At 35.4% G+C, this 25,248-nt stretch overlaps 4 protein-coding genes, 1 long non-coding RNA gene and 1 other non-coding gene across 8 annotated transcripts; 3 read left to right on the top strand and 3 right to left on the bottom strand.

Annotated features, from left to right (window-relative positions):
- Positions 1 to 11,317: 11,317 nt before the first annotated feature.
- TRNAI-UAU (transfer RNA isoleucine (anticodon UAU)) lies at positions 11,318 to 11,391 on the bottom strand. Its single transcript has one exon. It is a non-coding gene; the product is annotated as a tRNA-Ile (tRNA).
- A 2,873-nt stretch (positions 11,392 to 14,264) lies between these two features.
- On the top strand, positions 14,265 to 16,833 carry LOC148692710 (uncharacterized). Of its 3 annotated transcripts, none has more exons than XR_015952889.1 (4): positions 14,265 to 14,400; positions 15,212 to 15,270; positions 15,365 to 15,433; positions 16,813 to 16,833. It is a non-coding gene; the product is annotated as an uncharacterized LOC148692710 (long non-coding RNA). The 3 variants fall into 3 exon arrangements; XR_015952888.1 differs by lacking the exon at positions 16,813 to 16,833 and adding an exon at positions 15,860 to 15,971; XR_015952887.1 differs by lacking the exon at positions 16,813 to 16,833 and adding an exon at positions 15,846 to 15,960.
- LOC148692711 (uncharacterized) lies at positions 15,849 to 16,768 on the bottom strand. Its single transcript, XM_088678961.1, has 4 exons — positions 16,561 to 16,768; positions 16,405 to 16,469; positions 16,137 to 16,185; positions 15,849 to 16,052 (listed from the first exon to the last, which is right to left on the bottom strand). Exons 1-4 carry the CDS (start codon positions 16,600 to 16,602, stop codon positions 15,849 to 15,851), a joined length of 360 nt encoding a protein of 119 aa, XP_088535087.1. The 5' UTR covers positions 16,603 to 16,768.
- Positions 16,834 to 17,032: 199 nt separating the features above from the next.
- On the top strand, positions 17,033 to 18,625 carry LOC137709007 (protein ANTAGONIST OF LIKE HETEROCHROMATIN PROTEIN 1-like). The gene is made up of 3 exons (XM_088678960.1): positions 17,033 to 17,563; positions 17,640 to 17,865; positions 17,942 to 18,625. The coding sequence occupies exons 1-3, from the start codon at positions 17,051 to 17,053 to the stop codon at positions 18,406 to 18,408; spliced, it is 1,206 nt and encodes a 401-aa protein (XP_088535086.1). The 5' UTR covers positions 17,033 to 17,050; the 3' UTR covers positions 18,409 to 18,625.
- Positions 18,626 to 18,728: 103 nt separating this feature from the next.
- On the top strand, positions 18,729 to 19,812 carry LOC137714380 (uncharacterized). The gene is made up of 2 exons (XM_068453612.2): positions 18,729 to 19,061; positions 19,141 to 19,812. The coding sequence occupies exons 1-2, from the start codon at positions 18,747 to 18,749 to the stop codon at positions 19,651 to 19,653; spliced, it is 828 nt and encodes a 275-aa protein (XP_068309713.2). The 5' UTR covers positions 18,729 to 18,746; the 3' UTR covers positions 19,654 to 19,812.
- A 1,797-nt stretch (positions 19,813 to 21,609) lies between these two features.
- Positions 21,610 to 24,333, bottom strand: LOC137743650 (zinc transporter 6, chloroplastic). The gene is made up of 2 exons (XM_068483581.2): positions 23,492 to 24,333; positions 21,610 to 22,211 (listed from the first exon to the last, which is right to left on the bottom strand). Exons 1-2 carry the CDS (start codon positions 24,239 to 24,241, stop codon positions 21,897 to 21,899), a joined length of 1,065 nt encoding a protein of 354 aa, XP_068339682.2. The 5' UTR covers positions 24,242 to 24,333; the 3' UTR covers positions 21,610 to 21,896.
- Positions 24,334 to 25,248: the final 915 nt, after the last annotated feature.

Raw genomic sequence — 25,248 nt, 5'->3', positions numbered from 1 at the left:
AAAATAAGTTAGAATTAGAATAAGTACATAGTTCGATTCTCTTCACCGTAATTAAAGAAAAATCTAAACATGGAACTCATGTGATGATTTTAAAATTGAGTTGTGGAGTTGTGAGTTTGAGCGAAGTCAAATTGAACTCATAGTGTTTCAAACATGTAAAATCCAAAACTAAAATAAATTTTGTTAGGAGCCCTAAGTTTGTAGGCATCACCAATAATAGATGGGCAATGTAGATTGGAGAGGGACTCATGTCCTTGACTGAAAGAGGCCCCCTTTGGCCTGTGGGTGACTAAGACAAGAGAGTTGCTGTCAAGTCGTTCGTCCATGATTTCTGGTTAATGTTTTGGACCGTTGCATTCGCATGTCTCAAGGAAGACTAGTCAAGAAAAGAAACTCTTGTGAAACTGTGGTGGTGGCTCACTGTATCCTCTATGCTCTTACATTTAATTAATACGTATCCTCGGGTCCTGCTGCATTAAATTTTGTATGTTGTTGTTTTGTGGATGAATCATGTTTTTATTGTCACATTTATCCCATTTTTTAACGTTGAAAAAAGAGGTATTGCTAAACTAACTGGACTAATAAAATGTTAATACAACAATGAATCGTGTTCTATATTCAACTAAGGAATGTTGAGTGCATGATGAAAAATTTAGAGTGTACATAGCACTATTTCGTTATGTGGCTAGAGATTTTGTAAATAAAATTGTTGATTTTGCAAAGAATTGTACATGGGGCCGTTCATATTCGTACCTAAAAAAGCAAAGAGAGACCATATTTTTAGCCATAGTTTTTAGACCACATGATGTGATGATTGATGATCATATATGTTCTTTAATGTTTTAACAATAAATTCAATAATCACTGCCAGGTCATGTGTTCTACAAAATATAATTCAAGTAAATAATTTTTTTTGAAAAAATTCAACTATCAACTGTCGCATATCAAATCTTGAAAAATCTGAATAGACAAGAACCGAGAGGCATGGTAAGGCCTTGGATTCTCAGAAGTATGGCTTTTGTTTAGTAGCCAAAATTGGGGGTTAGGCACGTGAATGAACGACAAAGGGAAAGGATTGTCACAATGGAACCTTTCACTAATCCTCGAAATTAATGTATATGACCTCTAAACCACTATTTCGGCTCCTTTTCAGATTTTGAAGGGATATTCAAAGAAAAATACTTTGATCATTCTCTTGAAAGTAGTCATTTCTACTTTTACATTTCAATAACTATGTAACTGTTGACTTTAAAAATTACAAAGTCTATGTGACGTGTAGATTGAGTAAATATTGAGCTAACTACGTCATTCTTGTTAATGCAGACATGCCAACTCATGACAGAGGTTAGTTGGGCGAGTAGAGTAGATGTGGTGGTGGTGTTGAACGCGTTGCTGATTTCTTTACTTAGCAACTAGGGCCAATGAAGGAACGTCTCTTAGCGTAGGGTTTTAGAACTTGAAGGCAAGTCAAGATCTTCTGCAATAGGTTCGACATCTTAATTATATTCATGATAATTTAAGTTTGCCAAATGGGTATCAGGCTGTAAGGGAAAATATACTCAAAGGAGATGAGTGTCTTTATCATGAATGTTGTTTAGCCGTCTGAATATCGAAAGGGAAGCTAATTAAGTGACCTCTTTTGGCTAATGAATCAAAGACTCTTTGATGGCTGAGACTTGGATAGGTAACCAACTAAACTAGAAGTAGTGTTGTTAACCAAACTGAAGATACTCCTAGATCGATTAGTTCTATGGCTCCAGTGACGTTCCAACGAACTGATTATGTGCTTACATAAAGGTTAGGATAATTAGTATCTTTCTCAAGGTTGTAAGAAGGTTTAGCATAGAGTGAGGTTCCGCTTAAAACGTTTTGAGTTGTTTGTTGAGTTGAAGGGTTCTCTGCGTTGCAAAGCACAAATTCCACTTTTTATAGGCCCAAAAATTCTTTCACAAAATAATCCATCTTTTTTGGGTTGATTGGTTTTGTAATGAAAAGTAAACCACTTCTATTTATAGGGAAGAGTTTCGTGATGACCAAGCCTGCTGAGCTGTAAAATTCTGATAATATTCTATTTCCTTGGGATATTCTCTAAATATATTCGAAATTATTCTTGACCAAAAATCTATCGCCACCAAGTCTCGCCGCCTTCGACAGAGACTCTAAACCTAGATGGATTATGCGATTGATTCAACTTTTATCCTGAAACCAACTGATTCTTATATTTCTCACAGCCAACAACTTAGAATATATGAGTCAAATGCATGCCAAATCAGGTCCAAATAATAACATGTAAGTTTTTATTTTTATACTTTTAATGGTATATTTATGCTTGTGTGTCAAAGTGTGTATATTAAGCTAATCCATAATATGCATACAAAAAGTATTGATTGTGAGAAGCGATTTACATGATCAAAGTTGAATGACGAAGTAGAAACGATCTTTCTTTTTTCCTAAAAGCCTTTATGCACTCCTAGCCAATCTATAATATGCATACAAAAAGTACTGACTCTTAATATTTACACTTAACACGACCATTCATTCATAACCTAATAAGATAGATATTTCCATTGTATTATGACTTTACCGTTAGCCTCATAAGGTTATACAATTAAAACACAAACGAAGAAGTGACAAACTTGATTCCAATTGTAATCATGGTACTCGAGCAAGGAAGGAGAAAGGGCACAACAACACCAATGTCTTCTATAAACTCCTAGCTGAATACAACTACTCTATGGGAAGTATTATGTTGTGTGTTCTAGGGTTTATAGGGACCGGTGTTTATATATATAGGCTAAACGCTAGGGTTTTCATCCATAAAGGAAACCTAAACTTACTTTCTTAGCCTCTAAGTTAAGTATCATAATTATAGTCAATTAAGGATTCCATCAATCCTATTTCCAATATAAGACACATGATATACGATTAATATCTTTAAGAGATCGAATCACAATCAACATTATTTCTCCAATATTACATTCCTATTACATGTAGTAGACCACTTAAAGGTTGATTTATATTGGATAAATCCAACATTCTCCCACTTGGTCTACAAAATGTAATATTCATGTTTATACTTGTGATTGGAGACTAATGTCCCTTTAGTGGCCATGTAACAGTGATTACATCTCGTCCTTAATGCAGTTTCTGTCAAATGAATTTCTCAACATGGAACTAACAAGGTTGTAGGGTTGACACAATCCAGAACCTTCATAATCACACATGCTAAGATCCTCATTCACATGAAACACAAATTATGATCAAGAGATGAAACTTTAAATTAACCAAAATGTCTTACTTTATATCATCTCAAGTCCACCTTATTGTAACTCATAAGTTACACTTTATGCTTCTTCGAAGCCTTAAATCTACCAATGTAGATATCCTTCATCTAATGAAACCACCATAACATGTAGGCGTGAATACATTTCAAAACAATCACGCATCACTTTCATTAGACCAATAACAAGCATTCAGACAATGTTTGAAGCCAACGGACACAACTAAATGTACCAAATAGGCACATGTCCAAGTAAAATACCTAAAAGCTTCATAAAACAAACTAATCCAACACTTATAAGCAGATGAATTAACATGTTTTTGACACTGATCTATGCACTTTACCAATTACTTTAATGGTGATTTCCAACACCTGCGGGCAGATGGAAATCCTCACAACTGACGCATAGACCATGCCATTTAGTATGCAGTTTGATAACAACTTGATATCCAACATATATTTCATCAGATAAATGACTAGCACACAAAAATCTGACTTAATGAATCCAACTGAAGATTAAATTGAATAGATGGATTCTATACATACCTTATAGGTCATGGTCATCTGCAAATGTAAGGCATTACTAACACAAAACTCAAGCTCCCACTGATCTGCAACATCGTTACTTAATTTGCAAATCAATACTTAAATCATACCTTTGAAAATATGCCTTTGGGAATAGCCTTACTCAGTCAATGAATGCATATTACCTCAATGAAAGGTACAACTAAGCATGGAAGCATTCACCACTGTTACACAAAAAACATGCATCCAACAACCATCTTATATGTATTAATAATTCCACATTTATGCTAAGTCCTTATGAGCCTCAAAATAAATGATCAATGGAGAAATCCAAATGATTGCAAGTAACAGAAAAATGTACGCATATATCAAGTATCCATTCGTGCAACTTACACATATTATAGACATTCGAGTAACACAAATTCATGGAAGATAGAATAACGCTTTAATAAATTCATGCAAGTCCACTTAATGCTCAAAATTTTAGAACAACTCCGACTAAGTTTTCAGAGTTTATACTTGCAAATAAGTTAACGAGTGTGAAGCCCAATTTTCATTCACTAGTTCTCCCACTTGGGCAAACACTCTTTCAAAGATGTACTTGAATAAAACTGCTTTATATTTTGGATATAATAAAATAGACATTACAACCAACATAAAGTTGTCAAATAGAATTTCAGCAACGAGTTACACTTACTTTAGAATTAATCATAATTAATTTATAAGTTTGATTGCTACCAAATTTATACTGATAAAAATAGACATACTAATCTTCATAAAATAAAAATATAGAGCCATTTTGGATCAAAATAGTAGTAAAAAATCATGTCTCAAAAAGACCAACACAATCTGTCAGTAAAACTGTCTATACAAGCATGGGTTACGAGTAAATTCACCATAATTAACATACATGGAAGAAAATTATGAAAATTTGCAGACACATAGTAGACATCTATATGTTGAACATATCCAAAATTTAGGTCATTTGGTGACCATTAGACTTGTCATTCACCCGATTTAAATTAAGTCATGTAATCTGCTAGAAACAATTATGCGCATCTATCATGAATTTATGCATCCATAATTTCATATCATTTCAATTTCGATGTCCAAAGGAAACTTTAGTAGTCAAATTTTATCCTCTAAACCGACATCATAGTTCAAATTGAAAAGATTTACAAGCATAAGATTTAAACATTGCGTACCTTAGCAATCCTTGATTAACCTTCATGGGTCCAATACTTTGCATCAACAAGTCTCATGAAGAGACACAAAATACGTCATGATGCAACCGATTTCCATGCCTTAAAACCACAATCTATTATGGGGCTGATAATGGAAATATTTGCAACTGATGGCATGGAACTTTATCCCCAATGAACTTCATGAAACTAGGTTAATTTACACCTATAGGCAGAAAATTAACTAGTTTCTAGTACTAAATTTTATTTCTCAAGAGTACCTTCATGAAAAACTACAACACCTATGGGCAGATGAAGCTTTCACTACTCTTACGAAATAAAACCCATACTATGCCATCATAATTAAACTAAAAGAAACAATCCACACCTACGGGCTGAAGATTATCGCTTTTATTCTAATTAAGATGCAATGTTGATCGAAATAACTCAAAAACCATAGTCCCAACATCAACTAAGCCGCTACGGCTTGCTAGTTGACAAGACATTGATCAACTCTGCCCTGAAACAATACAAGATGTCACATGGATTAATTAACTGTAAGTGACAAAATTATTATAACCTGATTCGAGCTTCGAGTCTTGCCAACAAATGGCACTAATTCCTTCATGACTCCCTTTGACATTAAATTAATTTAAAAAAACTTGACAACATACTTGAAAGAGATTAATCACATATAGAACAAGTTTTATTCCACCACAAGAATGTCAATACTTATCATTATGGAGTCAATTACTTATATTAGAAATACTTTATGTAATGTGAGAGAACAATACATTCCTTTAATTTAAAAGCATAGCTCTCAAATGTTTTCTTAAGTCAAACAAGTTCCTTTCCTTTTATATGTTTCTTTCCATAGTAAAAGACTCCTAAAACATTAGCATAAAAAACGTGCATTAGCCTTGTAAATACCAAATTAATAAAGAACAACCAAAATTCTTTTCTTCCAAAAGAAACATCTCCAATACATGCCATACATTAGCCTTGAATAATTTCTTTTCTTCTCCCCTTATTGCACAAAACAATTGACCGATCAAAACATTGTTTAAATTCTTTAGGCATAAGAAAAAACCATAAACAATAATACAGTTTGAAAATTCATGCTTATCAATTAAGTCACATGCTTTGAATGAAATACATACCTCATGCCTTCATATGTTCACCACTTCTTTGTAAACATATATATAATCACATGACCAACCAAAATTCTCATAGAAGAATAGATAAAAATACAAATAAGCATTGTCACATAATTACTACAAACCTCATTCATTTGAACAATATCCTTGTTCTTGCCACTGAATGCTTTCTATCATTCTCAGTCAATCCATAAATCATGCAACAATTTTCATAATTAATTAGTCATGTATAATTAAATGACTACCGAAAAGGAAGAGCAAACCTGTGGACAAGACTAATTGATTAGTCATGCAGATTCCGTACGAGTTAATATCACCATGACCATAAGCAACACATGCACTGCACAACTACTGCTTATCTACCAAATTATACATATATTTGTGTCCTTTTCAAGCTTAAAGCGACATATGACCACCCAATCCTGGTTTAAAAACACGCCATATGTCCATTTTGCTACATGATTGCAAGTTTAAAATTTAATCCATATTGATTACTACCCACAACAATCAATGACATGGCAATTCAATTCAGTCTATATATATGTCCCAAACCTGACGAATTTTATTTACCCATGGAGATCAGAGGCAATAAGGATTTAGGGTGTTTTCTAAAACCTGTCCGTGAGGCATCTAAGGGGGTGCTTAGTGTCCCCTTTGCGTCTGTCCACCCTGGAAACTGCAGCCGGAGCTGATGAGGCCAGCCAATTCGCTCACTCATGTACTACTAACAAAATTGCCATTAACAAACAAGATATATATGCACATTTATATGTATGCTTCTGGGTATGCCTTAAAAATTCAACTTTTCCCAAACACACTAATTTCCACAGATTTGGGCTATTCGTCAAGGAGCCCCCATCTAAAACTTTAATATTTGGGGCAAAATTACTTAAACGATCTGCTGCTAGTTGAAAGAAACTGTAAAACACTTAATTAAACAAGGAGACCAAAAAAAAAAGGGTACCAAGATTTCATATGCCTTCACATCCATATATTAATGCCTTCATGCCTTTTCCACTATATGTTTTCATTCCGTACATCAATTCCTTTATACGCGGGTACATATGAACCTCCCCCTCGAACTTGCTGATGTAGAGGAATCTCAAAAATTTCTCCAGTGCAAGGTTAGAATAAATGTAAATATGTACTTATTTTTACACAACTTGAGAACACATTAACAGTACATGGTTAAACATTCCAATCAAAATATCAGCTTTAAAATTGAAATAGAAAATCTGAAATATGCCATGGTTTCCAGTCATAGTTAATCCAATGAACTAACTAATCAATTTTCTTTAACATCCCCTCCTTATCAGAACTATTGGTGGTAACAAAATTTGACTAATCAAATTGGCTAAAACAAAAAAACAAATTACATGTGCTCGCTTGATCAAAATACTAGCAAACCTCCAGACTTTAGTGGTTCGACCAAAACATATTTTATGCAATAAAGATGCCTGATCAAAAAGCTATCAACTAAACCATATTATCTAAAATAAAATAGGTATAGTTTAAAAACTGTTGGGATTTGAAGCTTATTCGATATTTGGATCATCACCATTATTTTAATTTTATACTTCAACATGTTTATATATATATGCTTCTCCTCATGCGGCATGTCACTATTATAGGATTGATCCATGATTGGTGCTATTTTTGATAAAGTTTCCCCAGATTCATGCCATAAGATTATTAAAAGATATTCTTGATTAAAATAGAATGGTTATAAAACCTATTAATAATCTTCAAATTCCACTGATTAATCCAACACGGTGATGTTGCCGTGTACATGCAATTATATGCAGGAAACGTTATGTAGATTTCATGGAGGTTCAACGTGGTGGTGTTGCCAAGTGTAATCACAATTTGGATGTAAGATCAAAACCGCAGTTCATGAAAATTTTATATAATCAAACTTCAAACTTAATAGGTCTCAATCATATAACCAATGGCTCTTATACCAACTGTTAGCCTTATAAGGTTATACAATTAAAACACAAAAGAAGGAGTGACAAACATGATTCCAGTTGTAATCATGGTACTCGAGCAAGGAAGGAGAAAGGGCACGGCAACACCAATGTCTTCTATAAACTCCTAGCTGAATACAACTACTCTATGGGAAGTATTATGTTGTGTGTTCTAGGGCTTATAGGGACCGGTGTTTATATATAGGCTAAAAGCTAGGGTTTCCATCCATAATGGAAACCTAAACTTACTTTCTTAGCCTCTAAGTTAAGTATCATAATTATAGTCAATTAAGGATTCCATCAATCCTATTTCCAATATAAGACACATGATATAGGATTAATATCTTTAAGAGATCGAATCACAATCAACATTATTTCTCCAATATTACATTCCTATTACATGTAGTAGACCACTTAAAGGTTGATTTATATTGGATAAATCCAACATTTACTTTGCCTCAATTCAAGTAACGAAGATAATCAAATAAAACTTTTCCTTATTGTTTCCTTTTTCAATTATGAATCCTAAAAAGATGCAATCCCAATATTAGTCTTACATGTATATTGCAGATAAGACTTATTTAAAAAAAAAAAGAGTTAATATTCAAATAAATATGTATAGGGTATTGTTATCCACGCATCCTTTTTACTTTTCACATACTCCTCTCAATTTTTGACCGTCGGATCGAAGAATTGACGAGAATATCAAAGAACGGAAATTATCAAGAGTGTGTGGATTGCACCACCCTATAAATATAAGGTGAAGTGTCGATTTAGTCCATGAACTATCACCTCAATGAAAATTAGGTCTCTGAATTACTTTTTCGGTAAAATAAGACCCTAAATTAATTAAAAATTGTTAATTTCATCCCTACTATTATATTCAAAGCTATTTTACCTAATTTTTCGTCAAGTTAAGTCACTTGACACATTTTAGAGTGTAATTCCGTTCTTTTCTCATATATAAGCACTTAATATTTCATATAGGTTGCTGTTTGAAGACACTGATGAGTAACTGAGTGATTGAGGTAAGCAAAATGAAATATTTGTAGCTCACGGCTGAAATAATATGCAACACTACATCAGAGATCATGTACTCATTTCTCTCTTTTCACAAATGCATGAATTAAATGGCAATAGAATTACGCGAAAGTATAATTACGTACATGCAAAACATGAGTGAATTTTGCATAAAACTCTGTCTCAAAGTTATCCAGTCATAGTGTATGCAGAATCTGGAAGAGAATGATTCATTGAAGAGATCATTTTATCTAGCTACAAAGTGGGGCTCTCAGCCATTGGCGACGCCCATGGGCCGTTGTAGTTCATGGTAGAAGGACGAAGGTATCTTCGGTCTTGTATCCGATTCTCTTTTTACAAAATGCGTATATGAGATGGCAATAGAATTACACAAAAATACGAATTATCTACAACAAATCATAAGGGTGAATTTTGTATAAAACCTGTAATTATTATAAAATTAAATTGTGTAATTATTCAGTCATATACATGAAACTATTATGATATAAAATTTGATGAGGAGGTCATATTATTACACAAAAATACGAATTATCTACAACAAATCATAAGTGTGAATTTTGTATAAAACCTGTAATTATTACAAAATTAAATTGTGTAATTATTCAGTCATATACATGAAAATATTATGATATAAAATTCGATGAGGAAGTCATATTATTAACTAAAGAGAGGTGATGACTCGGAGGGACAATCTACAAAGCGGGCAGCTTGACTGAACGGTCAGCCATTTATCCACACACTCAGAATGATATGTATGTTGGCACTTTGGCAAAACCTTAACCTTCTCTTCTCCTTCAAAATCTCCAAGACAAATACAACACTCAATATCAATGGTTTCAACATCAAGAACAAAACCAGGGTTAGCTATTACCACCGATCGATGCAAGACAACCGGCAAGTTATCAATGGCGGCAGCATCGAGCCCTAGCGACTGATGAACTTGTGGCAAAGATGCAATATTTGTAGCCCTAGAGGTGGTGGTTGAGAGACGACCTCTGATACAAGCCCAACGAGCATAGAAGGATAGGGTGATGATGATGAACATCAGAGAGAAGAAGAAGAGGACTAGTAAGAGGCCTCGGCTATCGATGTGGAAGTTGGAGTGGTTGAGATCACTGAAATGCCACTCAAAGAGTGGTGATTTTTCGGACGCCATTAAAATTGGAAAAGAGGTTTTGATGAGTTTTTGGTGGGTTCTCTTGGGTTTAATGGTGGTGTTGGTGTGGGTTGTGACGGTGAGGGCTGTGTGCTTTTGGTACTCTTCGGGCAAGTTGAGAAGTACTTTTGTAGCATAACGAACGGTCATAAGCACTTTTGTTAAAAGTACTTTCATTTTTTTCTGTTAAAAAAACGCTTTCAATCATACAAAACGGGTTGACTTGTCATCTATCCAGTTTGGGGGATAGAGACTAGTTTAATTAAAAGTATGGGCTGGCAGTTCACGGGGTTAGGTGGTTGTGAGCATTAGTGTTTGTGCAACATGTCAATATTGAACTACTTGCATGTCCTACTTCTTTGTTACGTCAGTCATAAATGAGTATTGATACATGGATGATCGAATGAATTGAAGAAAATTAAATAATATAAATTAACATAAGGTGCGTAAAAAGTAAAAAGAAGTGTAAAATAACACCACTCATAAATATATTGGCAACTTTAGCGTGCTTTCACATCAAGCTCTTTGGCAAATTTTGCATGCTTTCACTTCAATGTTATTTAGGCACGCAAAGTTGGCTGCATCCCTGATACATAATACTATTTCTATGATTTGAGCGTTGTATTGAATTTATTATTGTTTAGCCAAAACTAAGAAAGTAGATTTTGAATTTATAGGAAAAAAGAGCTTTCCAACAGACAAATTTTCTCTAATGCACATAAAAAATCCACCCTTAAGTTACTTATTTGAAGTTGTTAAATTCGATTAAGTCAAATGACATTTAGATCCCGTTCAATTATATGAACAAAAATGTTTAGGCCTCTTCTAACGAAATTGTGTTTAATTTGGTAGCCACATCATATTGGGCCAAGTTTTTCCTTTCTGGGACAAAATATTGGGTCAAGGTCAATGTTGGTTAGAACTTAAAAATTGGTACTTTATGGGCCCACTTTATATTCATAAAGAAAGGATCAGGGATCCAAAAATGTTGAAAAATAAATAAACCGAATTGGTCCCGGCGGGGCTCGAACCCGCGACCTTCGGCTCATAAGACCAACGCTCTAACCAACTGAGCTACGGGACCAATTTATTTGTTATTTCTCCAATGCACTCATATCAGATTATGTCGTCAAGCATTTTAAAAACCAAACAAATAATCTAATTGTAGCAAACTCGGATCCAATTTTCCCTAATGAGCATCAAACTCGATTCCTCTTTTTGTTGCAGCCTTGATCCACATCAAAACTGGTTTCGAAAACAACTCCTGGAAGCAACTGTAATCGCACAAAACTACTATATTATGCATCCCTTATGCGTTCTATATCAACCACTGATATAGGTAAGGGTTTTGTTTTTCAATAATTTGATTTGAAGTGTTCAAAGGGCAACCTCATTCCAAAAAAACTTCTCACTGTGAGAGGAACAGAAAAGAACGTCTATCGTTTGCAATCTTACCTTTATTGTACTGCTTTCACTAATTAATTAACTGATCTCCAAACAAAGTTACAAACACTCAATTAATTACACGTTTGTAAGATGCATAGATCAACAACCAATCTGCATTCTGTTGCTCGATCAAATAAAAATTCATCTAATTATCAATCTCATCCATCTCTTTATGCGAAATTTCGAAAATACAACATAACTGTATCGATTCTATTGAATATAGAGAAAGAGTAACAATTGAAATTAAACGTTTGGTCACAAAGTAGATACAAATTAATAACCAAATATCATGATAGAGTGATAACTTAAACTTTTTTTTTCTTTTTTTGACGAGAAACGATAGCGGTATTTCATTGATCACCACAAACAAATGCATGGGTGCCAATTTGGTACATTGCTTTAGAGACTAGCACATATCTAGAGTAAATTTGCATAAACAAGCAATTAATTAAAATCCTAACATAGAATGATAGATGCGACAAACCTATACTAGTGCACACACCGATCTTTGCTGATGTGTGAGGCCACACAGTGTCATCATTGGAGAGCGAGGCCATATAAAATCATTGCTAAAAGGCAAGACCACATAAAATCATTGATGAAAAGGCGAGATCACATAGAATCATAGCTCAAAGGCGAAACCATATCAAGCCGTCGCTCAAAGGTAAGACCATATCACCCGCTAACGCGGTACAAACAAAACCTACCGTTATCCGAGAAGAGAATCCACCGAACCAGGGCACAACCAAACTTACACCAATCCGCTAATGGTAGAGTGATAACAGAAACTTAAAGTACTTCCTTGAGTGAAACACAGAATGAAGCTTTGTGCTAATGTTGTCAATCTAAACGCCATATGCGTGCTTCTAGTGGTTAAACCATATAGCCTCAATTCTTTCAATGATGTTTTAAAAGGTGGCATTATTTTTGTTTTTGAGGGAGAAGTAGGATTAAGTTCAAGTTCCAGGGAGAATGCAAAAATAAGTGTATAGTTTATGTCAATTCTGTTTTTTCTTTTGGTTTATTAGTAGAGAGATTAATGCAAAGGAAACCATAATTACCCAACTATATTATACAACACAAAGCTAATGGTTTACAAATGTAAATCCTTGAAGAACCAAAAGTCTGGATTCCACCAATTTGGGAGAAATCTCAAGGAGTTATTTGATTAAAGACTGAACTGATGAGATTACATAGACAACCAAAAGGCTTATACAGACACTAAAAGGAAAACCCTAGAGCTCTTTAAAATTTAAAAACGAGATAATACAGACAGTAATTGAAAGGTCCGATTTTTATTACATAATTTCAAATGTTGTTTTAAAATCCTGAACGATATGACTAAAATCCATCATACGTTATGCATAATAAACCAAAGGTCATCGTCCTCCTCTCTAAAAGCCCATAGATGCACCTTCCCACATTGAACAAATCTCTCCTTTCTCACAGTCTGTTTCCAACCATATGTTATGCAAAACCCATGATTTTCCAACTTGCGTAGGGTTAATCTTTCTTGCACAAGCGAAGGCCCCATGAAAAGTACTTCAAGTTTCTTGGAAATGTCTACACCACATAAGTATTCAGTTGTCGGGAATAGCGCTGTAGGCCGAAAATGTTGAAGGAGAATTCTCTCATCTCTTAATATCTCTATCTTTCCCTCTTTTCTTATTTGAACGATTACGGTTTAACCACGTCAACATCTTATATTGATTTTTTTTATAGAGACAATAATACAAAAAGCAATATGTGAGAGGAGGGGAGGGGAGGAGATGAGAATAGGAGGGGAAATAATTTTACTCCGAAAATCTTAGTTTATATTGTCAGAACCAGATACCCTTTGGATCCATATATCATGAGTTTGCTGAGCAAACGATCTGGGTTGTTGAAATGATTCAACGGCTACAAATAGGAGGCCCTCTAAAAGTTATAATAATTGTAGCCGTTAAATCAAATTTCAACGGCACGAATTACCTACTCAACAAGCTCATGATATATGGATCCGGAGAGGATCCGGTTCCTATATCGTCTGCAGAAAATGTCACCTCACCGATGTACCCTCCACTGTTGGGGACGCATCCCACAACCATTTAGTGCGTTGCGAATATCTTGAGGGATGTGAGTCATCTTCTACGTTACGAGAGAAAAGTTACGTCTTCTTGTGAAATCGAGTATAGGATGTATTTTTTTGTACCAGTGCCTTAGGTCACGTTTGGTACGCGGGACGGGACGGAACAGAGTGGGACGAAGCGTTCCGTCCCACGTTTGGTACGCCTAAAATGAGTGGAACGCGCTGTTCCACGGAACAAGTTTTGGATGATTTTTTGTTCCACCTCCCCCCCTGGAACGGGTTGTTCCACGTCTGTGGGACAGAAATTTCCAATATTTTTAGACAAAAATGCCCCTGGTCTTTTTCAAAATTTACAACTTCAAAATCAGTTAACAAACCCTAAAACTATTTCTCTTCTTCTCAGCCGTTTCTCTTCACCTCTGCATCCCTTTCCCCTTCGCAACCTTCCTCCTCGTCCCATTCGCAACCTTCCTGCTCATCTTCTTCTGTGCAGCCTCGCAACCTTCCTCCTCGTCCCCTTCGCAACCTTCCTCCTCGTCCTCTTCCATGTAGCAGCTCTGCGAACTTGGTGGTCCTCAGGTATATATCTCTCTCTCTCTCTCTCTCTCTCTCTCCTCTGTATTTTTGGGTAACTTGAATGTTTAAATTGGTGATCACAAAATCAAGATTTGTTTGTCAGTTACAGTATTAATAAGTGCCTGATTTCATTTGTAAACTATTTCTGTTTACAATAAATATGGATTGGTAATTATTGGATTTAAATGGATTCGTAGTTTTTGCTGAGAGGAGTTGTTGAGGTTGTGTGAAGGTTTGTTTTTCTGGGTTTTATGCTGCAGGGGGTTACAAACACGGAGAGGAGGAGAGGAAACATTAGTTTAGATTGTGATTTAAATTTTTTTTTTTTTTAATATGTTCTTGGTGATATAAACTGTGTGAGTGCAGTTGTTTTAAAATTATTTGCATGTGGTTTTTTACAGTTTTGCAGTTTGGATATAAACTGTGTGAGTGCAGTTTGGATTAAAATGGATTTTGATTAAACTGTGTGAGTGCAGTTCTTGGTGATATAAACTGTGTGAGTGTAGTTTGGATTAAAATGGATTTTGAATTTTTGAGAAGAAATTAAAAGGGTCGTTGGAATTTTGGAAGCCTTTGTGTTTTTGGTGAACGCGCAGACAATCTTGAAAATTTGTGTTAGAAGACTAATGTTTGTATATAAAAATTGCAGCCATGTGGTAAAGAACAATGGTTCATTCTAAATGTCAATGGACTAATCCATGTGTTGACTGTGTTGAAAGGCACAAATTTTTTTTGACATGTTTGGGTTTGATCTCATGTGGATTATTGGAAAAACAAAATGGTATTGCTCTGACAGATTGTTGGTCGCTTACAGGTCTGAAGACTAATATTACGAATCGTGATTCTAAATCAGCCCAAGATCGTTATTTATCTGTGAGTTTTGCATGTTTATCAGCTTATATGGTTTGGATCTTTTTTTTTTTTGTTGGATCGTTATTGTGCGTGTCTGATACATTTTGTTTTCCAGATTCGGGAAACCGTCCCTTTCAGATTTTTGGATTTTCGATTCTGATTCTTGGAACTCTCTGTGCTAAAGGTATATAAATGTATTATTTGTTTTCTTTGCAGCTAAATTTTACCTTTTTTTTTTGTTTTGTTTTGGTGATTTGGGACCTTTTTTGTGCATGTTTGGGTTGTTAATTGGTAATGCATGTTTTCTTGCTGATTTTTGTGCTAGCAATTTTATTTAAATCCACAGCTGCTTTTTTTCATTTGACTTGCTGTGATGGTTATGCTTGATTCATAAGATTTGAGGTAGTCGTGATAAAATTAGAACAGCTAAGTATCCTTATTCTAGGCAATAATATGATAGACTGGTTACCTTCTAAGCAATTTCTCCCATATATACATATATAGTGTACTAAACCAAAGTATTATTATAAGCAAAGTAATTTGCAGTCTGTTTTATGAATTCGACATCCTCTTATTGTTAACTTGGATATACAAAGCTGTTATGTGACAGACAATATAGAAATGCAACAATGAAAAAAGGTGGCACCTTCTTTTTGCATTCGGCTACTGAGATAGCCTCTTGTGGACAATTCGTCACTACCATCGAACGAGTCTTTAGCCTCATCAATTGGCTCAGTCTCTGTCCAGTTAGGAGGGGAGTGCCATCTCACAAAGTCTTCCAAAATACAACCAGGATTTGCAGCCTGCATATGATCAGAACTTAGTTAACTTGAACAGTCAACACACCATTCGGTGAATCTATAAAATAAGTTCTCATTAGTGAAAACCTTGAAAGCCTGCATGTCAGAGAGGAGTTGAGAACATCCAGCACCAACGCTGACCATAAAGATAAGGCAAATTGTCAAAAAATATACCTAGATTAATAAGGATAATAGCATGCAAGTTTATGGCGATTAATATGTATACGTACAGTTCTTCTAAAAATAAAAAAATGTATATGTACACAGAACTAGGAAAATAAACAAGTCACTTTAAGCAAAATGCCAAAAGTTACTTGAAAACAAAATGTGACTAAGAATTAACTCAAATACAGACCTTCCTGTTCGAAGCACAAACTCCTCATTTTCTTTGATAAGATCTTCAGTAAGCAAAGGTACTTCCTACATATAATAATGTGCATATATGATATAATCTCAAATAATGTGGCAAGTTAAAATAGTTTTCCTTGAAAGACAAGCTATTAAAACATACCTGGGTCACAGGGGAGTACACAGGTTCACCAGTTTCCAACATTTCAGGTTGCCAGATGCATGTTTTCTTGCTGATTTTTGTGCTAGCAATTTTATTTAAATCCACAGCTGCTTTTTTTCATTTGACTTGCTGTGATGGTTATGCTTGATTCATAAGATTTGAGGTAGTCGTGATAAAATTAGAAGAGTGATATCTATGTTATTTTGGATTTGTGAGAGTGATATCTATGATCATATGGCTCAATGGTTTCAGGCTAAGAAAGCAACGTCCATAAACATTATATATTATTACTTCCTTTTAATTTCAATGACTTACTTCATTAGTCTAAACCAAACCCTCCAAGTGAACTATTTTGCGTTGTATAGTTTGTTGGGCCTTGCTTTTTATTATACATTATATTATCATTATTACCAAGTCCAAGTATCTAAAATGAATTTACCGTATGTTGAAACTCCACTCATTCATGTGTTGTTTTTTTGCATGTGAAGGTATGGATGAATATGAGACTCAATTCTTTGTTCTTTTGAACGTTTGGATTATAATGGCACAAGTCTTTACTATGAATGCACAATTGTTGAGGTATAGACAACAACAAAGGAGACAACGGGAAATAGCTAGTTTAGAGCAGAGGACATTTGTTAGACTTCATGTTAGGAGAGAGGAAATAAATCGTATCACGCGATTGAGTGATACTAACTGTTTGTGGGAGCTACGAATGGATAGGAATGCATTTGCAGTTTTATGTAATTTACTACAAACTCGTGGTGGATTGGTAGATGATGGTCATGTTACAATAGAGGAGCAAGTAGCTACTTTTGTTAACATATTAGCCCACCACAATAAAAATAGGTCAATGCAAGTTAGATTTTTTAGGTCTGGTGAAACTATTAGTCGATATGTCCGTAGAGTATTACGTGCATTACTCAGTTTGCAAGATGTGTTGTTTGCAAAACCAACCCCTATCCCAGAGGATTGCACAGAATCGAGATGGAAATGCTTTAAGGTAATAATCATAGTAAAATCATTAATAAGATAATTATTTGTAATTGCTAATTAATATAAGTTTTTCTTTTGTCTAGGGTTGCTTAGGAGCGCTAGATGGAACATACATAGGGGTCACTGTGCCTGATGTCGATAGACCAAGATATAGAACAAGGAAGGGTCATATAGCAACTAATGTGTTAGGCGTATGCACACACGACCTCAAATTCGTATATGTGTTATCCAGTTGGGAGGGATCAGCTACTGATTCGAGAGTTCTTGGTGACGCTGTTACTAGAGCTAATGGCCTCAAGGTCCCAACTGGTAAGATAGACAAGCACCTAGTATTTTTCCTTACCTTTGTTGGCCAACAACTAAAATTTATTATCAACTAATATAGGTACATATTATTTGGTTGATTCCGGATATACGAATGGTGAGGGTTTTCTGGCACCGTATAGAGGCACTAGATACCATTTGCAAGAGTGGGAAGACAATTCACGTGCACCTAGGAATCATGAAGAATATTTTAATATGAAACACTCACGTGCTAGGAATGTCATTGAGAGATGTTTTGGCATCCTCAAACGACGTTGGGCTATCTTACGAAGTCCTTCCCACTATCCAATCAAGATTCAGGGACGAATGATCACCGCATGTAGTTTACTTCATAATTTTATCAGAATGTATATGGCAGTTGATCCTGAAGAAAATGCAAGGCTTGCATTTGATGAATTACCTATAGGGGAAGATTTACCAGAAGTATTAGTCTACATTGAAACCGTTGAGTCAAGCCAAATATGGACTCAATGGAGGGATGATCTTGCAAGAGAAATATATGATGAGTGGAGAGGAATGAGGGCTTGAAAATTGGTTAACATGGTAGTTGTTGTAATTGTCTTTTAGATGTGGACTCAATGTAGTTGTTGTAATTGGCTTGAAAATTCGTAACATCAAGACTATTGAGATGTTTGTTATTGTAATATGGTAATTGGGAGTTATCTAGATGTTATGGCTTATTTGATATGTTTATTTGTGTTACTAAATTTTAATAAATTTTAAAATTAGGGTGTAGTCATTGTCATTTGATTTGGCTTATTTGATTTGGTAATTGATTAGTACAACTAATATAAATTTAGTCATTGTCATTATATCTATGTTTATTTGTGTTACTTATGTAATATATGGCTTCTTTGATAGATTATATGGCCACCTCACGTAATTGGATTGATCATGAGGAGGATGTACTACTTACCATCCTCGAGGAGATGGTTGCTGATGGTGTTAGGTGTGAGACCGGCAGTTTTAAGGCTGGTACTTTTGTAACGGTTGTCTCCAAGATGAGGGAACAGATTCCTGGCATTAATATAGAGCCGAAGCATATACAAAACAAATTGAAGCGTCTGAAAGAAAAGTATTCGTCTGCATATGACATGATGAATACATCTGGATTTGGTTGGGATGATGAGAAAAAATGTATTGTTGTGGATAGTGACGAAATACTACAGGAGTGGGTGAAGGTAAATTTTTTTTTCTTATTCTTTATCAATTAGTTGCTTTGAAAGTCTTAACCTTGATTTCTTTGGGTTCTTATTGTAGAAACATCCCAATGCATTTTGCAAACCAAATAAGCCATTCCCGTTGTATCCACGGCTATGTACGGTGTTTGGGAGAGACCGAGCCACGGGTAGCATTGCTGAATTAGCGGCAGATGCAATTGAAAATATGGGTTTGGAAAGTGAGGATTGTGAGACTTCTGAGATACCTCCGCTTTCACCTACCCCATCTCCTTCTGTTGCTACATCTAGTGCTTCTCAACCTGTTAGGAAGAGGAAGAGGAGCAAGAATGATGGTGATGCAAATATTGTATCTGTTATCAGTGAAGGTTGGAATAAATCTGTTACTGAAATGAAGAAATTAGGTGAAAGTTTTACTTTTAGAGAAGCAAAAGCTAGACTACCTTCTGAGCTTAAGGCCATGGGTCTCCCATACGATCAGGTGTTAAGAATTTCAATGAAGTTAGTGAAAGATACCGATCTGATGGGTATTTGGACCACCTTGGATGACTCACAGAAGCCAGATTTCATTAAAGTGTTTATGGAGAGCCTTTGAGGTTTTAGTATTTGTGGTTTTAGTATGGGGAACTTTATCAACTTCTAAGTGTTTTCATTATTACTTTAGCAAGACATTATTTGTTTTTTAAGTCAGGACGAATGTTTGATTTCGGATATTTCATGTTTAAGTTATGCATATTTCATTTTCTTTGTTTAAGTTCTAAATGTTTAAACCCTAAAATGTTTACGATATGCATTATCATTAAACTTATATATTTTTCAACATTTGTCATGTGCTCTTATGTGGTTTGCCTTGTTCCTGCAATGGGGAATATTTAGAGGGGTGTCCTTCTAAACAAGGCCAATTCTAATGTTTGTAGAACCTAAACTCCCTAAACAACAACCCACAATTGAAAGGACCCAAATTAGGGACTAAAAATTGAATTGGGGTGTGGGTTTTGCAATTTGCACAATAAAATTTGATGAGTTTGTGGTGAAAATTCGAATGAAGGTGTAGAAAACGGGAAAAATTACAAATTTTAAAGGGGTTTGCATGTGAAACACAACATATACCTATTAAAATTTGGACCAAGAAAAACAAATAATGGATAATAGTGTTCAAATTTGAACAACTTATGGAAAAAAAAAAAAAAAAGAGTTATGTCCCGTTCCGCCCATAAAATTGTACCAAACAACAGACGGAACATGGATATTTTAGTCATTTTAATCTTTTGGTTCCGTTCCGTCCATGTGCTACCAAACGCAGGACGGAACAACCGTCTTGTTCCGTCCTGCGCGTACCAAACATAACACAGAACATCTGTTCCGTCCCGTCCCGTCCCGTCTGCGTACCAAACGCTACCTTAAGGAAGAATCGCTAGAATAAAAGTGACGTCTTCTTGTGTAAGCTTTATTTATAGTAAACCGTAAAAAAAGAGAAATTTGTTACTCAATTAATACAAAATCTAATAAGAAAGAATCGTTAAAATAAAAATTAATCTTAACTCCAAATTACTTAAGATTTACCCAATCACACATGTGCTAAATATTAATTAAAGAAAACGATTCTTAGTTACAAGAAACATATCTAATTTCCTGATTGCTTGAACGTCGTATCATGCATTTACAAACTTTCCTAATTACGGCAGACATCTAATATAATTACTCAAACTTTTCTAATTACATCAAGCATACCAAGGAAGACATCTAATAAAATCAAGACTTTAATTTGAACTAGGGCAAAAAGAGATTGCAATGGTTTGCTTGTGCATCAACCGGGGCAATTACTTTTACAATCGTTTACTTGTATAACAAGTGCTCCACATCATTCAATATGTGTTGTTCATATTTTTTTACTTATTGTTGCTACATGTAAAAGGACTTGGGACATGTGAGTATGCACAGAGTAGTCTCGCATCAAAAAATTAAAGAATCTTGTTTTGGAGGTGAAAATCTCAACTTCATTTTCTTTATTATTAACCTCAATACCAGGAAAGAAAAAAAAAAGAAAAGAAGAAAGAATAACTCGACAGCCCCAAACCCGGCACGTAAAAACGTAAATCCGTGACGACATGATCCGACCCATTTCCACCTTTCAGTTCAAGAAGCTGTCAATTGAATTCTCCATTGAGCAAAACATGTCAGTCTATTTAATTGGCTGGGGTTGATATAACTGCATTCCATCCACCTTTACTTTAATATGTGTAGTTGGAGATGACATAGAAGGCAGAAACTAACAGTGCATGGTAAAGTAACGATAATGAACGTGGGCCAACGTTTGGTTGGCTATTTCTTATATTTTGTCAAGTGAGAGTGGAAGATAAAGATAAATGATTTAGGTAATTGAGTTACAAATTTCCTCGTAAATTAAATAATTAAATAGCTTCTTTCGTATCATGTTGGTCCAAACTATTTCGTAGTGATAGTGCTATCCAATCTTCAATGTAATTGAAACTAACAAATCCAAATTAAGATTATCATTTTCGTTGATAAATAAAATTTTACTTCTCGAACATGATGCAAGAACGATATATATTGTTAGTGTTTGGAACCTCTAGGTAGAATCATCTTACATGACTGAGATACAAGATATAACGGGCACAAGCTTTACCCTATCGCCCGATTGATGTTCACATTTTCGATTTCTTTCCTCTACTTCTTTCAAAGATCCAAATGAAGATGTGATTACAACATTGTGCTACCCGGCACCTATCAACAATCATTTCACATTTCAAACTAAACATTATGCAACCCATGGCATGAATTTTTTTTTCCTTAGCTAATTAAAAAAGGGAGCAAATTCTATGCCCAAAGGGCAAGGATGGACATAGAGGTAGAGCCAAGAACAAGAGCGATGTACGATGTTTTTCGCATCCATGAATTGGAGCTCATCATCTTGTTGTGGAAGAAATCCAGAGCTATGAGATCGACCAGAGCCATGTAGATAAGTATGCCCGAGGAGAACGACCCTAACAAACCCTCCAAGATTAGGGCATTAGGGTTACTATCATCGTAACCTGTCACCGAGAACAAGATCATACCCAATACTATCCCCATTGGTGTTGTCACTGCAAACATGAAGCACATGTAGGCTGTTGTCCCGAACTTAAATCCTGCCTGCAACGAAGCACATGAAGCGCATGTTATGTAAGAGCACTTTCTTTGTTTGTCAAAAACATATAGAGAAGTCTTTACTTTATGAGAAATACTTATATGGCACAGGTAGCGTTTCATGTCAATGAAATAAAAACACATATACATTTTAATTGATGTCTTCATTTTATTTACACGAGATGTTAGTGTGGGTGCGTGACGATGTTAGCCATGTCATATCATGTAAGCTGTTCTCCTATTTTACTAGGAGGAATAGAATGCATGTCCAAAACAGATTTTTCAATTGACCTAACTCATATCTTTACGTGTGATAAACACTTTAGTTTGTTACGAATTTTATAAGCCACGTGTTCTAGGGACTGAGATTTTGCGCACTACATGAATATTCCTCGAATCATATGATAGCTATTTGCTTTGTTATTTTTGTGCATGCAGGTGATACTGTATAATATCGTTTGTGTACTTTATAAACCCACTTTTATATTACACTAAACTTCTGCTTTTAGTTGGTGCTTGATTTTGCAGCATTATCTAAAGTTACATTGTTTTTTAAAATAATTTAATAATTTCTACCAATATCATCTGAATTTTAGGCCATTTAGCAAATCTGCAAACGAAAAAAAAAACAAGAAAGAAAGTACGTGCCACCTCCATTAAAATAAAAGTTATTGCTATATGTCACTTACTAATTCGATAAATCGTTCCGTTAAAAAAGTTGCAAGTGCTTCACACGCGACCACTAAACAAAAAATTGTGTCAATTTTTCGGACATAAAAATATTCATCAAAACATTCACGTACAAATAATGTGCAAATTTTCGAACAAAAAACAAATAAAGCTTACCCATACGAGCACATTGATTTGGAACATTTACTTCGCATATTGAATATGTCAGTTTCAGAATTAAAATCAATTTTTAAACCATCTGAATTTTAATCACAACGGAGCATACTAGAATTTTCAAACAATAATGACCTAGAATTCTAACAGTATGATCAGTCAAATGAGATATTTTTTAGTGTATAAACTACGACATGATACATCAAGTATCCGACCAATTGTTTTGTGGTGTATTGGGGCATGTTTCCGATATATTGAAAATTTCTCCGATCCACAAATGAAAATCAGAGACCCGTAAACTTAGAGAAAGTAACAAACAACAAAATCTATGTCGTCATTTTTGTATCTAAAATCATTTCATTTTTCTGATTAGCATGGATATGTTCATTAATTAATTAAGTAAAGAAAAATCAAATTATTAAGATATTTGTTAATAAATTTACCTGAGCAATGCATCCCCCGAGTCCCATCCCTTCGAAAATCTGATGAAACGACAGCGCAGCGACCAGCGGCCGGATGGTGCACTGGTTCTGCGACATCCCCATCGTCACCCCAATTATCACCGAGTGGAAAATAATCCCGATTTCCAACACCTGCGAAACAAGCCGCTGCTTCATCCGGATCAACATTTCCTCACTACCCCCACCATTATTACTCCCCACACCCACACCCACCGCCACCGCCACCTCCGTATCCATCGACAATTTGCTATTCTTACCATTCAAATTGCTATTATTCCCCACCATTTCATCCCGCGTCCCCACCGGCACGACCTCGTATCCGCCGTGACCGTGGCCGCCACCGGCGGAGTGGGATTCCATGTGTGAGGTGGCCGTGAGGTCGACGAGGAGGGCAATGATGGCGCCGACCATGGTGACGAGCCCTGAGAAAGGGTAGTCCTTCCAGGGGTGGTGGGAGGACACGTGGCAGTCGTTGAGGGCTAGGAAGGCGTCGGGGAGAACGTGGACGAGGGAGGTGGAGAGGATGACGCCGGCGGCGAAGCACTTGATGACGAGCGTTGCTTTGTCGTACGCTGGCTTGCCTTGGAAGTAGCGGGAGAGGAGGACGGGGGACGATATGCCGATGACGCTGGTGACGAAGATGACGGAGATTGAGATTAGCTTGAGGTGAGCGGCGGCGCGTCCGTCCCGGCAGGAGAGGGACCGAGCCGTGTCCGATACGCAAGAGGCCATTTTCCTATATAACCAACAAGCAAAATACAACTGACTCTGAGGCCTCTTTAATTTGTGGACTTGTTGTCTGGTTGGGAAGATGGACAGAGAGAGGGAGAGATGCTTGTGGGTTTAAATAGTGTGGGGCCGGGTTGTGGGGCCGCGGGACTCCGTGAGGAGAAAATTTTCAGATTAAGAAATACGGAATAAGAGGCTAAACTCTACGTGTTATTATAAATATTTTTTTTTAAGTGTTCAATTAATTGTACAATAGTGTGGGGCCGGGTTGTGGGGCCGTGGGACTCCGTGAGGAGAAAATTTTCAGAGTAAGAAATACGGAATAAGAGGCTAAACTCTACGTGTTATTATAAATATTTTTTTTTAAGTGTTCAATTAATTGTACAATTTTACTTTGTGTTCTAACACATTGAGAAATCCTCAGACTATACGAGGAGAGATTTTTTAATGTGTCGAAAACACAGTCTGATACTCGATTGTCATAATACAATTGGTTAGAAACTTGAAAAACAAAGTTTCAACTAATTATATTACTGTAATACTAGAGAAACTAAATTTGTAGACAAATTTTGGAGCATTTTTGCTCATCACCACCCTATTAATTACCATTAGATGAGTTTGAATTACAAGATTCGTGTAGTGAATAAGCACAAATCTCAAAATTCAAACTCATCTAACAATAATAAATAGGGTGGTGAGCATATATCATACTAAATTGTGGTGAGCAAAAATGCACTCGACAAATTTAGCAAACTAAATGATTTATCACCAATAGGAATGAACACGTTTATCAACGCTTAAATAATAATAGGGTAATACTAGGGAGACTAAATTTAAAGATAAAATGTGCAAACTAATTGATGTGTCACTAATGGAAATGAGTACATTTATCAACTCTTAAGTAATAAACTAATCATCAACTTTCATGTTCTTTTCCAAAATTTATTTAAAAATTTAATCTCTCTAACATTACCTATTATATTATGACATTTGTTATTCCACACCGTGCT

Source organism: Pyrus communis, chromosome 11 (genome assembly GCF_041283825.1).
Source record: "Pyrus communis isolate YQ-2024b chromosome 11, ASM4128382v1, whole genome shotgun sequence".
Taxonomy (NCBI): Eukaryota; Viridiplantae; Streptophyta; class Magnoliopsida; order Rosales; family Rosaceae; genus Pyrus; species Pyrus communis.
The sequence above is the reverse complement of the archived record's forward strand: the minus strand, read 5'-3'. Positions and strand labels throughout refer to the sequence as shown.